The 17,539-nt window shown below is 40.3% G+C and overlaps 1 protein-coding gene across 1 annotated transcript in view; it reads left to right on the top strand.

The window, feature by feature from the left end:
* Positions 1 to 17,539, top strand: part of SLC27A6 (solute carrier family 27 member 6) — a 60,275-nt gene that overhangs the window by 17,359 nt on the left and 25,377 nt on the right. The window contains exons 4-5 of the mRNA XM_024757190.1: positions 2,041 to 2,199; positions 3,500 to 3,624. Coding sequence (XP_024612958.1) covers positions 2,041 to 2,199; positions 3,500 to 3,624 — 284 coding nt within the window. The remainder of the gene's footprint in view (positions 1 to 2,040; positions 2,200 to 3,499; positions 3,625 to 17,539) is intronic.

The raw sequence follows: 17,539 nt of genomic DNA, 5'->3' as shown, positions 1-17,539 counted from the left end.
CCTCCCTCCCTGCGCCGGGTCTTAGTTGTGGCATGTGAATTCTTAGTTGCGGTATGCATGTGGGATCTAGTTCCCCGATGAACCCGGACCCCCTGCGTTGGGAGTGCAGAGTCTTACCCACTGGACCACCAGGGAAGTCCCCATCTGCCTTTCTAAAATTGTGTTGCTGTCATCTCCAATTCCATTCTTTTGGCCTATGTATGTGTTCAGTCTGCCAACTTCTGGTTCTGTTGTTGCTCACTGAAATTGGTTAGGTGCCTGAAGATCTCTAGGAAAGGCTATTTAAGCCTGGTCAGAGCAGCCTTGCCTTCAGCCACTCCGGTAAGTAGTGAGAGGGGGAAAAAGACAGAACTGCCTTCCACGCTGTGCCTGGGGCCAGTTGCTATCACCATCTACGTCTCTATTTACTTTTGTCTCTCCTTCTCCTTAATCTTATGGATTTTTTCCTTTTTCCAAAATTATCCCCGAATTCCCCAGATTTTTTTCATCCCTGCCCCTAAATTGGTTTTCTCTTGATATCATCTGTTCCTCCTTCTTCCTGCTAATCCCCAATTCACTGGACACAGCCTCACTCCCACCTTTACGCCTGGACCTTATCCCAGTGGTCTCCTCACATCTGCGGACATGTGGGGAGTTTCAATGCTAGGGATTCATAGAAGGTTAGAAGAACAAAGGACTTCAGAGACCATCTAAGGTAGCATTTCTCCAAGCATGTGGCACAGCATGTCCCTTCATGTCTACAAAGAAGGGAAATAAAAGTTGTAAAGGGGCTTTATGACCACATGAGCTTGAGAAACATCATTGAAAAAATAGTAACATTTCTGTACTGTTGGGCTTGTCGAAAGCTTTAATATGTTAATGTGCTTTCTAACTCTTCCAAGAAGGGACTCTAACTTGCAGTTTTAACACGCTTCATTTATTCTGTTGGTTCTTCTTTCCTTCTTTAAAACTTTAAACTCCATGAACCTTTGATCACTTTCATTTGTTGGATAAGCTCCTATCTGTTGTCTCATTTATCAAAAAGTCTGAGTACCTTGAATGGTTTAATAATAAATTAATGAGATCATTATTCATTTAAAGCTAACCAAATTAGGAACGAAAACATGACTAATTTGCTCACTAAAGTGCTTTACAGGAGTGACATAAGCACACAGGTGGAAAATAACTAGATAAAGCATCCTTCTTTTTTCGACATACCTCCAACTGAAAAGTTATTTTTAAGGCTGGGTTGCCATGAGGTCAGGAACAATATGGAAAGTAGGGAATATGGTGACTGAAGAGCAGTAGGTGGGAACTTCTCGGAAGCAGATAATGCATAAATATTTGATTCTCTCAATGAAGAAGAGAAAGGCATTGCATTATCAAGAATCAAGGATGCTAGTCTCACTCAAAATCTTTATACATGGCTTTGAGAAGAAATTTTGGAGGGATTCCCAGTACGTGTGGATGACAATAAACTCTTTTAGGGTGTGAGATGCCACTCTATCAGGAAAAGCCACAGAAACTTCTTTTGAAAAAATGTAATAAATGAATTTTGGTTAGGATGGTAGGCAAGATCATGCCAATTTTGTGTATGAGATCTTCCAGTTAATGGAAATGGAGCACAAACCCTGTCAGAAAATATCAAAGCAGGTGCAGCAGCAAGGCGGACTTGAGGCTCACCCTGGTGAGTGTCTGGAAGTCACTGTAGACTGGGGTTCATAGCTACATGTGCTGCTGTCACCAAAAACCCATGACAACTTGGGCTTTATTCGGTAAATATGTTGAACCAGAGAAAGAATGATATATTTTTGGCATCTTTATAGCAGATATGGCTCTTTGAACCTTACAAGATCTCAAACTCTGTGTAATTTTATAGTTTTAATCCTTCTGGGTAGATCTAAGATTCTAGAGATTAATTACAGTTGTAGCTGATATTTGTATGGCCCCTTTTACCAAGGATATAGACCATTTTGATGTATTTTTTTCTCAACTGCTGTTGTAGTTGATACCAGCATAGTATCTATTCTATTCCTTCTTTCTTTCTTTCTTTTCTTCTAGGTCTCCCAAAAGCAGCTGTGATTTGTCAGCTGCAGGCTATGAAGAGTTCTGCTGGATTATGGGCTTTTGGTTGTACTTCCAATGACATCATTTATATATCCCTTCCTCTGTATCACAGTGCAGGATCTCTCCTGGGAATTGGTGGATGTATTGAGTTAGGTAAGCTTTTATTTTCTGTTTCATAAGTTCTCAAAATGCCTAATAATTGGAACTTGCCTTCATTAAAGTGCAAAACTCTCTATCAGTAGAATTCAGAGTGATCGTGTGCATGTTATGCAATTATAAAAAAAATATTTATTAAAAGGACACAATTTCATCACATACTTCAGTGTATGCCTGAAGTGGAAAGAGCAGTAATTTGGCCTTGTGGTTGGATCTGGCTGTAGACAGGGCTTCCCTCTCCATGTGGTTGCTCACCCTTGAGTGGTTGCTGCCCCTGCCCTTAAATGGTGGTAGGAGCCTTCCCAGAGGGTGAACTCAGAAGCTGTGTAGCTCTTAAGTCTTAGCCTCCTCGGAAGTAACATGGATCATTTCACCTGCACTTTGTTGATCAAAGCAAGTCACAAGCCAGTTTAAATTCAAGATTTGAAGAGTGGGGAAAGAGACCCCACTTCTTGAAGGGAAGGGTGGCAAATTCACACTGCAAAGGTAACGGCGTAGGAGAAATTGTTGAGGCTATCTTTGCAAACAGTGTACCCCAGATACCCAAGAAGTCAGTTGGTAGAGCTGGTGACTCAGTAGATTCCATTCATAACCATGCTGAGATTATGTGTCTGTTACTGGTTAGCCCAGAAATAATATACAGAGATAATTCACCATTATTTATGTCTGTCTAAAATACTATAAAGTAATCTTATAGAATAGTATATTTAAAATATGATCAATGTCCACAATAAATAAAGATGAGGGTCAAGACATTAGCATTTTCCTTGGAACATATTCATATGACTTGCATTGTTATTAAAATTAGGTTGTTAAAATTAGCTGTCATCAATGAACCTTTTTGTTGGTGCTTTCATCCTAACTCTACCTTACCAGCTCTCAATCTCAAACTATATTGAGACTGCTTAAAAGTTTTTAAAAATGAATACTATGTATATATTCAACGTTGAAAGTAAGTGAATATTCTTGGTTTCTGTGAGCAAGGATGACCTTATCTATATTCATGCTCTAATACTTGTAATTCTCCTACATATTTTGACTGCTTCTTTCATCCCATATATTGCAAAAAGTATATCTACGGTCAAAATATAAAATTACAACATGAATATTTTTAAAAGACTTATTGGACTGTAAGATTAATGTTTTCAAATGAGCTTGATATAAATGGCCACTGATGGTTTATAAAAGCCTTGAAAGTGAGCAAAAGTGTTCTAGACAGAGCAACATCATTTGTGTTTTATATTAATTCTGCCCTTGAATTTTTTTCCCTTTTGCCTTTTTATACCTTTTCTTGTAGGTGCTACTTGTGTGTTAAAGAAGAAATTTTCAGCAAGCCAATTTTGGAACGACTGCAAAAAGTATAATGTGACTGTGTTTCAGTACATTGGAGAACTTTGTCGCTACCTTTGCAAACAACCTAAGGTAAGAGTAATCGTTGTCAGAGAGAAAACGTAACTTCAGAAAGAAAAAGAAAATAATTGAGAGAAAATAGTTTTTCTTTGCTTATACTCCACTTTCTTCCAGAACATAGTTTAACTGACTTACAAAGATGTATGCAAAACCCCAAGATAAAATGAGTACAAAACAAGTCAGAGAAAATAAAAGGAAGATATCAGGAATGTACTAATGTGTTTTATATTGAGGCAGGAGAAGACAGACTGGCAATCCAGTCCACTTCATGTTTAGACGGATTAAAATTTCTGTAAACATAGCATGCATCTGATTATGAAATTATTTTGTGTTTACAGAAAGCAGTTATTCCAAGGGTTGAATTAGATCATCTTTTAAAATGCTGGTCTTTAAATAACACACAAAAACTAATAACAATGATTATACTTGTTTCTCTATTTGTTTTCTTTTGAATAAGTGATTACATCAGAATATCTTTTTGTTTGGTTTTGCTGTAAACTTAAAAAGAAACTTTGCTTTGATTTGCACTTGTCTCCCCACCACCTCAAGCAATCATTTCCATGAATTTTTGATAAATTGCCCCCTTCTGAAAATAGACCCGCAGAGACAGTTGCATTAGCCTAAAGCTTGTCTTTATTAGTTCGTTTGCTTTTTTGCCCTCAGAAGTTGTTGTCCTTTTCCTGGTCTCATTTGTATTTTGAGAAGCTTATTTTTTCACTGTCTGATTGTCTAAGCATTCTTGAGGCTACAAGGAAGTTTCTCAGCCTGTAATCAAATCAAAACCAGCCGCCCTTGAAGGATGGTGACAGAGGTTGCCTTTCTTTACCCACAGCACAACTGAGACGAGGCTGGAGGCATTTAAATAAGACTTTATTAAAGATATGGAATTACACAGGAGAGATAACACTGAGAAGAATCTGAAACTGGATAATCTTATTTACAAAATGCTTGTAAATTTAAGCTTGGAGTTTGCCATGGAGAGACCTTCCATCTAACTCCTGACCTGCCTCCTTGTGGGAGAAGCCATCCTTCCTCTTTCTTTGGTCAGGAGTACTTCAAATAGCTAAAGATTCCCGACATCCATAGCTAAGACAAGGAGTCCCAGAAAGACCTTTATTTTCCTCCAGGAGATTTTGCCAGTATCAAAGTTGTGGTCTTACCTGAGGATTCCCAGTAGAATAATTATAATGCCACAAGCTACATATTTTCTCTTATAGTTTTCATTGTATTCTTTGATGATATGATATCTGGACTATGTAATTTAAGGAATTAATGCCCTCCAGTAAAATGAAAGCCTCCTTCAGTATAGGACATAGTAAGCACTACCTAATGAACTTCTTCATGGCTTTTCTAGACCATGCCCCCAGCCATTCTTATTTCCTCTCATCCTTTATTAGCAACATTAACTTTTGCAAGATCATTTGCTCTGTAAGTATCTATTGAATGGTTGGATTCATGCATTAATTTTTTTCTGTAGGGCCTCAGAAGTGAAGGTAGTCAAAGGGCATGGGTATTTTGGTGATTTTTTTATGGCGTATTTCCAGACTGCTGTTCAGAGTGGTGGATGTGATTTAGAATCTCATCGACAATGTGGGAGTATGCCCACTGCACAGTCTCTTATTGATACTGAGTGGTATTAAAAATAGTGGTCTTCCAGTGTCCTTCATGGAAAACTAGACACTAGTTGTTTTTGTTTGTTTGTTTGTTTGTTTTGCCGTACGCGGGCCTTTCACTGTTGTGGCGTCTCCCGTTGTGGAGCACAGGCTCCGGACGCGCTGTTGTTGTTGTTGTCAGTCAGTAACGCTTACATTTTACTTACGTGGGTAACACCTAAAACACGTTATGCTTTTTAAGCTTCCTCAAAAGTCGCTGTAGGATGGAGAACAGGGAGAATAGGCCAGTTTCCATGGCCCACCCTGTCAAATACGGTTGATGAAACCCAACTTGCTTGGGCTTCATAGTGATATTCTGTTTGAACAAAGAATGTCCTATTTTTTTAAAAAAAAATGAGGAAAAGATTTCTAATTTTATTTATAATTTTATAGACTAGAAACAAACATTTTAAATTTCTTTGTTAAGATTACTGGCAAGGTGGGATAGTTTTCTAGCTGTATTTCCCTTTTAAAATACCTCTTCTGAGTCTTTTACTCATTTATCTCCTTGGCACATAATGTTTTATCTTATTCGTTTGAGCTCTCATTTCATATAATAAAGGAATTAACAGTTTGTCATATTTGCTACAAGTCTTTTTTCAAGGTGTTTTCCTTTGACATTTTTAAATGAAATGAAATAGTCTTTTCACCTCTCTGAATTTGTAATGCACTGATCTGGGGGAAATACTATAGCTGCAGAGAATTTGAGAGAACTGAGAATTGAAAGCAGAACTCCTGTTTGCTTTTAGTTATTAAGTATTCTAACTCTTAATTAAAGTTCTTTGAGGAAAGACTAGTGTTTGTGTAATAATCTCTAACCACTTACCTGAAGACAAGTTGAGGAGGAGAGAGAGAAATAAATATAGATTTGCCAAAGGAAAACTGAATGATTTTTTTTAGCAGAGATGCGTTGTATTACCTAATCCTCTTTGTTGATTTCTCACAGAAAGAGTACAAACAGTTCTTGGCATTAAAGATTGGGAAAGGGAGAAAGTCATTTTGTTATGACATCTTATCCCTTCAAGGAGATCTTGCTTTCTTGCTGTCCAGTGTTCATTCCTTTCAGTGAACTTCCCCTGAAAGGAAGTGTCAGTGTCTGCTGTGCAGCCAACATAGCAGGGGTTCAAGTAGGGCCACAGAGTGAACAAGTGACATGGTCCACATCCTCAAAGAAATTAAATTGCGTGTCTCATGAGTTATGGTTTGAAGCCCCATAGATATTTACTATAAATCTTTAAAAGAAAGCGAAGCCACATATTCCCTAAGTATATCCAGAGTTGTTGTCAATCTCAGGTAAGTAATATATTCCAAAGGACATTTACCTGCAGGCAGAAGCCACAGTCTGAGTTGAGTGTTTGTATATAGCTGTATAAAAACATCCTAGGGTTGGTTTTCCCTGGCTGGAAGCACTTAGCACCCCCCACCCAACCCCATCTTTTTTCTCTTTTTAAAAACTCCAGTTACAAAATTTCCTTTCGCATAAACACTGGATGTGCCTCAAACTGCTGGCAGCCGCACTGTCCTTAAGAAAAAAGAAGCTGAGGTACTGGCTTCTCTTAGTCATGGAGTGTTGGGGTAATTATCCTCTTCCCCTGAGACTAGGAAGGCAGCTCTTTCCCCACTTGCCAATCTTCTATATTTTCTACATTACTGAAGACCATCATACATTTTATGATTGGGTCTAGCTCTACATTTTCTTAATGCTGCATTTAATATCAATAGGTGAGGAATGTGGTGGAACTCTAGACATCAGTGATCCTCTGGGGGACTCTTGCTGCACAGTTTATCTTATTTAAATAACTCTGCCATACCTAGGGATTTACCTAGGAATAGGATCACGTCACTCATTCATTCATGCAGGTAATGTTGTAGGTTTGAGTTGAAAGGGGCACAGAAGACAAACAAGACCCCTTTTCTCACGTAACTTACACTCTGGTTTGAGGAGAGAGAAAATAAGCCAGCAAACACATGAAGAAAAGTGATTACAGATAATGATAAATATTATGAAGAAACAAAACCAGCTGAAGTGATGGAGACCAATGAGTGGTGAGAGTGGGGCATTGCTAATTATAATAGATTGAATGGTCAGGGAAGACTTCAATTGACATGGTGACCTGCGAGCTGAGGAATCATTATGACAGGTGGGATCCAGCCATGGAAAAGCTGGGGGACTGCAGTCTGCATGGAATAAACTGAAAACGGAGCAACCCACAGAGGACATAGCCTGAGTGTTTAAAGAGAAGGAGCTGGGTCATCCATAGACCAGATCTTATGGGGCTCAGTAGACCCTGGAGGAGAAATTTGATTTTGTTCCCATCAGAGTATTTGGAAAAAGATGAAGGCAAACTGGAAAATACTATACCAATTTGGGATCTATTTTGAAGGAAAGATAACAAGACTTGTTAGTTCAAGAATAGGGAGTGAAGAGTGAAGAAATGGATAGAATCAAGGATGCGTCCCAGGTTTCTGGTTCAAATGTCTAGGCAAATTGCAAACCATTTGCTGAGATAAGGAAAACTGAGATTTGGGGAATGAAAATTAAATTTCTTTTGGACCTGTTAAGTTTGGTGTGTTAATTAGACATCCAGGGTAAGAAGTAAAATAGGCAGTTGGATGCAAGAATCTGGAGCCCAAAGAGTGCAAGGGATGGGACCTAGTTAGCAAAGACCTATGTTATAATGCATAAGTATGATGCCTGTTTTTCAAGTTAACATTATAGTTCATCATTTACACTATATAGTTTGTCTATAGCTCTCAATGTGGAATACCCACGTTTTGACATTCTCAAGGCATAGCTTATATTCTTTAGTATATATTTGTATATATGTTTTCTATTAATTATATCCTGTTTCTTTATTCTATTTTCTTAAAATCTAAGATATTTATTGGGAGCCGGAAAGTATACTTATGATTCTGGATCCTGTAGTGAAAATATATTAAAACTTCGACAAAATGGATTATGCTCAACTCCCATCATGAAAAGAGACATTTTTAAACACCTGAATGTTTGATGAATATTTATTAAATATTTTTCATTAAATATTAAATATTGTTCATTAAATTCCATATGGATTGTACTAAATTTGTCACTAGTAATGTTTAGACAGTCCTGCAGTGAACCCCTAAGTGTTTTTTGAGGGTAAAAAAAATGAAAATGTTGAAATTGATGACGTGAGATTGTTTTCAGACTTCAACATGAAAGGACACCTACTTTATTTTCTCCAAAGAAAGTCTATCATTTCTTTCAAGCTTTAAGAGGTTTCCTTGTTATATTTAGATAAGATGTAAGGATGAAGGCAATGCAACAGTACCAGAGAATAAAATTCCAGTAGGGGAGACTAAATGATGCTGACTTAACCTAAATCTCTTGAATTTGTTGTTTATTTGTTTTACCAGTTATGTTTTGAATGGGTCTGAAGACAGGTAAAGGCTAAGTGCATTGGCATTACCTTGTCCCTGATTCAGGGCATTACCATTTATTCTTTTCTAATTGAAAATGGATATTTTTAAAGCATTTGTTCTTTTTATCGTGTTTTCATTTTCTTAGTTTCTATATAACTTCAAGTGTTTCACCATTATGTTTTCCCCATTTCACATCTTGTGAAAGATGTAGTTTCTCAAAGCATTAAGCTGTGGAAACTTTTTCATCACACATAGTAACCTCTAAGGAATGCTGTTTTAAAACTATTGTGAATTTTAGTTGTTATTAAGATGTTCTGATTTAGTTTCATTACCATTGTTTTCTCGACAACACTCAAAACAATTGATTTTACCTCCAAGACCTAGTCGTTTAAAGATATTTTTAAATTTTTTCTTTTCCCCAAATATTTGAAGCATATTATTACATGGTTGAGAAAATCAACTCTCTTTTAAAACCCAGTTTTTCTTAAATAAATCAAAGATGTGTTTACTATTCTCACACTAAATATGAAAGCATTTAGAAAAGTCAGCAAGGAACCAGAACTTTCTTTTCTGCTTAGAAGCTGCAAATATAGAAATATGAGGGATGACAGAGGAGAAGGCCATGTGAAGACAGAGGTAGAGGTTGGAGTGATGCAGCCACAAGCCAAGGTCGCCTGGAGCTACCAGAAGCTGGAAGAGGCAAGCAAGGATTCTCCACTAGGACCTTCAGAGGGAAGATGGCCCTGCCAACAACCTTGATTTAAGACTTCTGGCCTTCAGAACTTTGCTGATCATCTGAGCTGTGATCCTAAAACATGGTTCTTTGTCCCTCCTAACATCAAACAGTGAATTTCCTTGCTGCAGAGAGGAAATTGCACCTTTAAAGAGAAAATATCACAGGCTGCTTTCCACAATGCAGTTGCTGTGGTTATCTACAATAACAAATCCAAAGAGGAGCCAGTCACCATGACTCATCCAGGCACTTGACATATTATTGCTGTCATGATTACAGAATTGAGAGGTAAGGATATTTTGAGTTACCTGGAGAAAAACATCTCTACAAATGACAATAGCGGTTGGAACTCGAACACTGCCAAAGAACTTCAGCTGTGGCTCTCTAGTCTTCATGTCAATATCCTTCATTATTTTGATGATTATTTCTTCAGCGTGGCTTATATTCTACTTCATTCAGAATATCAGGTACACAAATGCCCGGGACAGGAACCAGAAGAATTCCAACTAATAAATGATGAAGGGGACTTCCCTGGTGGTGCAGTGGTTAAGGATCAGCCTGCCAGTGCAGGGGACATAGGTTCATTCCCTGGTCCAGTAAGATCCCACATGCCATGGAACAGCTAAGCCTGTGTACCACAACTAGTGAGCCTGTGCTCTAGAGCCTGTGAGCCACAACTACTGAGCCTGCGCACCACAACTCCTGAAACCCGCGCGCTCTAGGGCCAGTGTGCCGCAACTACTAGGCCTGCGTGCTGCAAGTACTGGAGCCTGCGCACCTAGAGCCCATCTTCCTCCACCACAAGAAAATCCACTGCAACAAGAAGCCCACGCACCACTCCCACTCACTGCAGCTAGAGAAAGCCTGAGCGCAGCAACAAAGACCCAACGCAGCCAAATAAATAAATAAAGGCAGAAGGAAAAAACAAAAAGAAATATGAGGGAGTAAGATAAAAAAAAAAAAAAAAGCTATTAGCAACCTAAATGTCAGTAGAATTAGGAGGGAATTAATGTTTTGGAAAGTTTTAGAACTGCGTATATATTAAAGACTTTTTATAAGTGCTAATTTTAATACTTAATGATTCGTAGTTCATGGGTAGTGGTACATTTAAGTATACATATCTTTTTCTGTCTATCTGCTTATACCTTTCCTGCTGTCATTTCCATTAAGAATACATATATCCTTTATTTATTAAATTTCCCTACAAATTTAGCTTTATGTGGGAAGCCATCAGATAGTGTGTTGGCTGTAGAATCAAAAGACAGGCTCAGTTTCAAGCTCTTGTTGTATGACTCTGCTGGTCTTTTCTCTTTGAGCCATAGTTCCTGTCTTTATATAAATACCTACATCTCCTAATTCGGCCTTTGATTATCACCATCTGGTTATGAGATATATGTGAAAAAATGTAAACTGGTAAGCCAATACAAATGGAAGGATTTTATTTTTATGCAGAACATGGTAATGTTTTCCATGAATGTCATTATAAAATTAGAGTAATTTTTGTGGCGTTAAAAAATAATTGGCCTTTGACTAACAAAAATCATACAACATTGATTGTAAAAGTCAATTTAGATCATGATTATTTTAAAATAAAACTTTTTAATAATGTTAAAATATTAACAATTTTATATTATACTTGTCACACAAAAACATTAGAAATAAAAGTAAAATAAAAAACCCTGAAAACATTATACCTGTTTCCCCTTGGGGTATATCCTGCTGTTACTGTAAATGTGGTATGTTAGTAAGGTTTTCCTACATTGCAGACTGATTTAACATTTAAAAATTTACCTTCAAGATTATTTATTTTATTGTTTATTTGCTGTTTTTCACATTGCCTATTCCTTTAATTGTGTGTTCCTGATACTCATGCTACAGACATAGGAAGTCAAGGTCAGAAATGGTTGATCTTTGCCCTTCCAGTAAGGCTTACCAGCAAATACAAGAATCGTTAGCAAATTATTACCAACTAGAATTTTCCAAAAGATTATTTTATTCCCAATGAAAAAAAGTAACAATGAATTTAAAGATGAGAGTTTTTTTTTTCAGTACTCGGGCCTCTCACTGTTGCGGCCTCTCCCGTTGCAGAGCACAGGCTCCGGATGCGCAGGCCCAGCGGCCATGGCTCATGGGCCCAGCCACTCCACGGCACGTGGGATCTTCCCAGACCGGGGCACGAAGCCGTGTCCCCTGCATCGGCAGGCGGACTCTCAACCACTGCGCCACCAGGGAAGCCCAATATGAGGGTTTTAATTCCATCTTTTCCATTAATTCATCATGCGACCTCAGGCAAAGCCTTTAATTTCTTTGCCCCCTAGAGCTGGGGAGCTTGAAGTTCAAGCCTGTCTTCCCTGTCTTACAAGCTCTGTGATCTTGGACAAATTTTTGCTTTTTTGAGCAGCCTCCACCCCAGTTTTCTCATCTATAAAATGAGTGTAATAACAATTACATCCAGAGCTGACATAAGGATGAATGAGTTAAGTACTGAAGTACAAATGAAAACAGATTGACCGTAATGCTGGGGGCTCTCTGGAAGAGGAGACAGCCTTCTCCCAAGAGGCCTTGCAAGACAGTTTTGTTATCATAGTAGATGTGCCAAAATTGTTCTAGCTTCCAGCCTGACAGGTTCAGAACTGCATTTATCAGTACCTGTCTTTACATTAGACTCATATAAACCAGGTTCAGGAATGCCAGTTTATAGCTTTAAGTTGTCTCCATTGCTGGATCTTCCTCAATCTTCCTGACCTCTAATTGTTAGTGTGTCCAGGACTCTCAATCAAGCTTTTCCCTTTTCTCTCTGGACATGTTCCCAGCTGCAAATACCATCTACAACTTAACTCTCAAATTTATATCTGTAGCCCTGTCTTCTCCCTTGATGTCAACTTTTATGTGTCTAGATTCCTACTTGGCATCTCCACTTAGAAATCTGATTGACATCTCATCTCAAAAGTGGCGAACTTTGGGCTTCCCTGGTGGCGCAGTGGTTGAGAGTCCACCTGCCGATGCAGGGGACACAGGTTCGTGCCCCGGTCCGGGAAGATCCCACGTGCCGCGGAGCGGCTGGGCCCGTGAGCCATGGCCACTGAGCCTGCTTGCCCGGAGCCTGTGCTCCGCAACGGGAGAGGCCACAACAGTGAGAGGCCCGCGTACCGCAAAAAAAAAAAAAAAAAAAAAAAAAAAGTGGCGAACTTTGTCAGCACCTCCCACCTCAGCATGTACTCCTTGCTTCCATCTTGACTGTCTCAGTTAATGACAACTCCATTCTTCCAGGTACTCAGTCACAAACACTCTAGAATGTCCCTTGCAGCTTCTCTTTTTCTCATACCTCCTGTCCAATCCATGAGCACATCCTGCAGTTTCAACCTTTAAATATATCCAGACTCAAACCTCCTCTTACCACCTGACCTGCTGCTGTCATCTCCATCAGCACTACTTCTCCCCTGAAATTCCAGAATGGCCTCTTCTTAATTCCATTTTGCCCCCCTAACTTCAATTCTTACGTAGCAATTGGAATGATTCTGTTAAAATGTAAGTCAGATTATGTTACGTCACTACTCAAATCCTTCTGATAGTTTACTTGGAGGAAAAGTCCAGATTCCCTTGGCATGGGTCACATAGCTCTATGTGATCTGCTTCCCCTGCTGGGACCTCCTCCCCTATCCGCTCCCTCACCCCACCAGACTACTTGTTTACTCCACCCCAGCCTCACTGGCCTCCTCTCTTTTTCTTCAATGTGCCAGGGCTCTCAGTTTCCTCCCACTGAGTGTTCCCCCCCGTATATTTGCATGCCTCACTCCCTGATCCATTGAAATCCCATCCTCCTCCTGTTTGGAGAGCGTTTCTCTGGCGACAACCCCTATAAACGTCTGGTATGGTCACCTTCCCAACTCTAGTGGACCCCGTACCCGAAATCTGGTTCAAATGTGGAGACTGATGACGATGCCACACATGCAGTAAGAGAATATGAACAGGTTTATCACTCCTATGATGGGGCTTTCTGGGGAGAGTAGGGCAGGGGCCCAAGCAGGCCAAAAACTGGCTTGAGAAAGCAGGGGAAAGAGACAGGTTCAGCTTTTATTGTGATAAGAGGCTAGCACTAGGCTGAGGGGCCTTGTGCATGCAGGGTTGCTCATGCGCTTTGAATTTCCTGTTGCTGCCAAAGGAAGGAGCCCTGGGCTTTCTCAAGAGCTTGCCCAGATATAGGGCAGAAGAGGAAAGGGGATTGGGGGTGGTTTGAAAGCTCTCAGCAGTCAAACATCAAGAATAGAGTCAGCTCTTTATTACAGTGCCTCTGAGTCTTCTTTCCCTGCTCTATTTTCCTCATAGAACTTATTACCCCATTACATATTTTATAGATAATTTTTATTTGTTGTCACTTAATCTCCCCACCCTATTATATAAGTTCCAGGAAAGCGGGGAGTTTATCATTTTCATCTCTAGTTATATCCTCAGTACTCAGAATGGTGCCTGCCATAGTAGTGCTCAATAAAAATTTGTTGAATTATTTTAAAAATTAAAGTAACAAATGTAATGAGACCAGTTGCTGGGACACCTATGTGTTCATGATGGGCACAATCTTTGCCTAGTCCAGACCTGAAAGGAAAGCTCAACTGTAATGAGAAAGTCAGAGTTCCTGGGGAGGACAGAGTTCAGGGAGAGATTTTGGAAAAATCAAAGTCAGCATCATTGCGGGAAGGGTGTCAGGCCATTGCTGCTTCCAGCTCACAGCAGAAATTCTGTTGTGGCCTCTCCCACAGGGCCCGGACGCACAGGCTCAGCGGCCATGGCTCACGGGCCCAGCCGCTCCACGGCATGTGGGATCTTCCCGGACCGGGGCACGAACCCGTGTCCCCTGCATCGGCAGGCGGACTCTCAACCACTGCGCCACCAGGGAAGCCCCTATCCTGCACTTTTAATGGGCCCCTGAACTTTTCAGAACATTCATTAGTGACTTGTGGTAGCTGTGGCTCAGGTGACCTCTTTCTGGGTTTCCCGGGAAGATCATCCTCCCTTTACAACTGCACAGCCTTTTCTTAGGTGAGTGAAAACAGTCATTTGGGTCAGAGGTGAGTCCTGCAGACTCCTGGAGCTGGTCTTTCTCTACAAGGCAACTGTGCAATGCCTCTGGTCTGAAGCATTGATTTCCTCCCATTTTCAGTTCTCACCAGTGCTGCCAGGATAGAAAGCACCTGTGCAGAGTGAGTGGTCTGCAAATGGTAATCTCAATTACTTATTATTTCTAGAAAATGAATTGGAAATAAGTCCACTATGTGGTACATCTTTCTGCTGTAACATTTGCAATCACAGAGGTCTTTTCTAGCTGTTATTTGTGACTTAAAATGGTTTGTTGAACTGATGACTGTTATCTCTGAAACCGTGGCCTGCCCGTAACCAGACTGGAAAGGCAGCTACACCAAGACTTGGGCAGCTGAGCCCACGCTATCTTAGCCTTGGGGGCCTCTCCTTTTAAATCCTCTTACGTCCTTTCTCAAAAGAGTCCCCTGCCCTCTCCCCTCCACCATGCCTTTCCTGCTTCAGTATAAGAAACTGCTGTTTTGTGCCTATTTTCTTAACAGGATTCTCTCGTATCCTGTTTGCATTTAAGGTTTCTTTGTCCCTGCTCTGTGATACCCACTGGGCTTGCTGCCTATATTTTTCCAGTGAGTAGTGGTAGAGTGTCCATGAAAGAAGCAAACTGTTGGAATGTATAGTTATTCTGCTTATTACAGGGATGTGTGGTTGTGATACATGTGCGTATGTGATTATCAGTGGGTGTTAGGGGAAAGAGGTCTTCTGTTAAATAGAATCATGATGGAAGAATCATAATCCCTAACACATGTTGTTAATATGTTTTAATAAAGGAATTAGACCATACTTTTGTTTTGTGCATTAAGCTGCTAGTTATCCAGGGCTGAAGGCAGAAATGATTTATCCCTTTTTTTCCACTTTGAGTTTATGTTTCTCTTCTGTCTCTCCATGAGTTTATGTTTCTTTTCTGTCTCTCCATCTATCAACCGTCTTTGTTTCCTGAGAAGTCAGGGTTGATACACAAAATTACCTGTATTGAAACAGAGCCTCCAGAGTTTCACTTTTCACAGGCATACAAAGAGCCTCTTCAGCCTGGGTGTGTTATAGATTCACTGAGTAGGATTAAGCACATGGTCTGGAAGAAGGAGGTTTTGTTTCTAAGAGGTGTTGTTAGAGACCTGCATATTTGGCAAGTGAATAAATCTGTGACTGGGTAGGAGGTAACTGTAGTTCAACCACTGCCTCAAATATAGCAGCTCAACAGACACTCCTGGAAAACAGCTCTCAAAGGATGTTTTGAAGAAACAAGAGCCTTGGTACAAAATAACGTGACTCCTTCACTGCTATCCGCACACCATTGTGATGCGTGGTACTGAAAGCCAGAGGGACTGTCTACTGAAATCCATAACCCTGGGGTCGCTACATTAAAAGCTCTGACCCATTCAGTAAATTCTCTCTTAAATTTCAAATGGGATTTTAAAGGGCTGACAATAAAATGAGTCCTTTCTGTGTACTGTAAAATGGCTTACTGTGTGTGTGTGTGCCAGTGTATAAACATTTAAGCACTTACTGCTGAATTAGAAACCCAGGTTTCAATTGCTTCCTATTACTGAAATCACGCGGAAAGGCTTGGAAAAATAGAGCAGGGGCTGTTAAGGGTTTTTGAGCTGGTTTTCTCCCTCCGCCCCTTTTTCCTTCTTTCCTTCTTTCCTCTCATCCCTCGTTCCTTCCCTCCCTCTCTGCCCACAGAGCACTTACACTTTGATGAGTTCAAATTCTATCTTTGTTTATCTGGTGTATGACTTTGGACCTGAACTTCATTATCCCAATGTGCAAAATGGGGATAATGCTGCTTATTTCATGAGGTTGTCATGGTGATTAAAATGAGATAATATAATAACCTGGTCATGGAGGTACAGACATATTTCACTCCCTTGCTGCTTCTGATACGGCTGCAGACGTGTCTTTTGTTCCCGTCCCACTCTCTCTGGATTTCTGCTTTTCCCCCTTTCTTGGACTCTGTTTGCCTTGATTTCTGTTTGTAAGTCTCTTTATTTGCATGTATCTCTTTCCGTGTGTCTCAATACTGATATCTCTGTGAGCAGCTGTGTGTCTTTATGTGTGTGCCTCTCTGCCTTCTGGTATATGTGTCTAGTTTATATCATTTTTTTTTTTTTGCTCTGTGTGTGTGTGTATGTGTGTGTTTGTGTGTGGGTGAGAGAGAGAGTGACAGAGAATATCCCTCTGTGTGCATGCTTCTTTGTCACTGTCTTTCACTTCGTGTGTGTTGTGGATCTCTGTGCTGTGTGAATGTGTGTCACTTTGCATCTCTGTGTGTGTGTGTGTGTCCAGCTCTCTGAGTGTCTCTGTGTTTCTCTCACATGCAGTGGGTCTCTTTCTGCCTCTGCATATGTCACTCTGTTTCTGTTTCTGTGTATCTCTTTTTCACTCTGTCCCTTTCTCTGTTTTGTTCATATTCTCTCTCTCTCTCTTTCACTTTCACTCTCTGCCCTTCCTGCTTTCTATCTGTCTTTTTGTCTCTCATGTACTCTCTCAGACTCTCCATCTCTGTCTCTCTGTATCTTAGTCTCTGCCACTCTGTGACTTTCTCTTGTGTATGTACATATGAAGGTGCTATGTGTTCATTAGTTCATTTAATCGTACATGTATTTATGCATGCTCTTCTCATACTGTCCCCAACACAGCTTAGATATCCAGTGACAGTTAGGTAGTAACTTCATAACTCAGGAAGAAGTGAAAGGAATGGGAATTTGTTCTAAAGAAGCCTTCAGGGACTTTCCTCGTGGTGCAGTGGTTAAGAATCCACCTGCCAATGCAGGGGACATGGGTTCGAGCCCTGGTCCGGGAAGATCCCACATGCCGCGGAGCAACTAAGCCCATGCGCCACAACTACTGAGCTCATGCACCACAACTACTGAAGCCTGTATGCCTAGAGCCTGTGCTCCACAACAAGAGGAGACACCGCAGTGAGAAACCCACACACTGCAACAAAGGATAGCCCCTGGTCGCTGCAACTAGAGAAAGCCCGCATGCAGTAACAAAGACCCAACACAGCCAAAAATAAATAAATAAATAAATTTATTAAAAAAAT

This window comes from Neophocaena asiaeorientalis, unplaced genomic scaffold, assembly GCF_003031525.2.
Source record: "Neophocaena asiaeorientalis asiaeorientalis breed wild unplaced genomic scaffold, Neophocaena_asiaeorientalis_V1.1 scaffold149, whole genome shotgun sequence".
NCBI lineage: Eukaryota > Metazoa > Chordata > Mammalia > Artiodactyla > Phocoenidae > Neophocaena > Neophocaena asiaeorientalis.
This window is presented reverse-complemented; position numbering and strand designations above follow the sequence as displayed.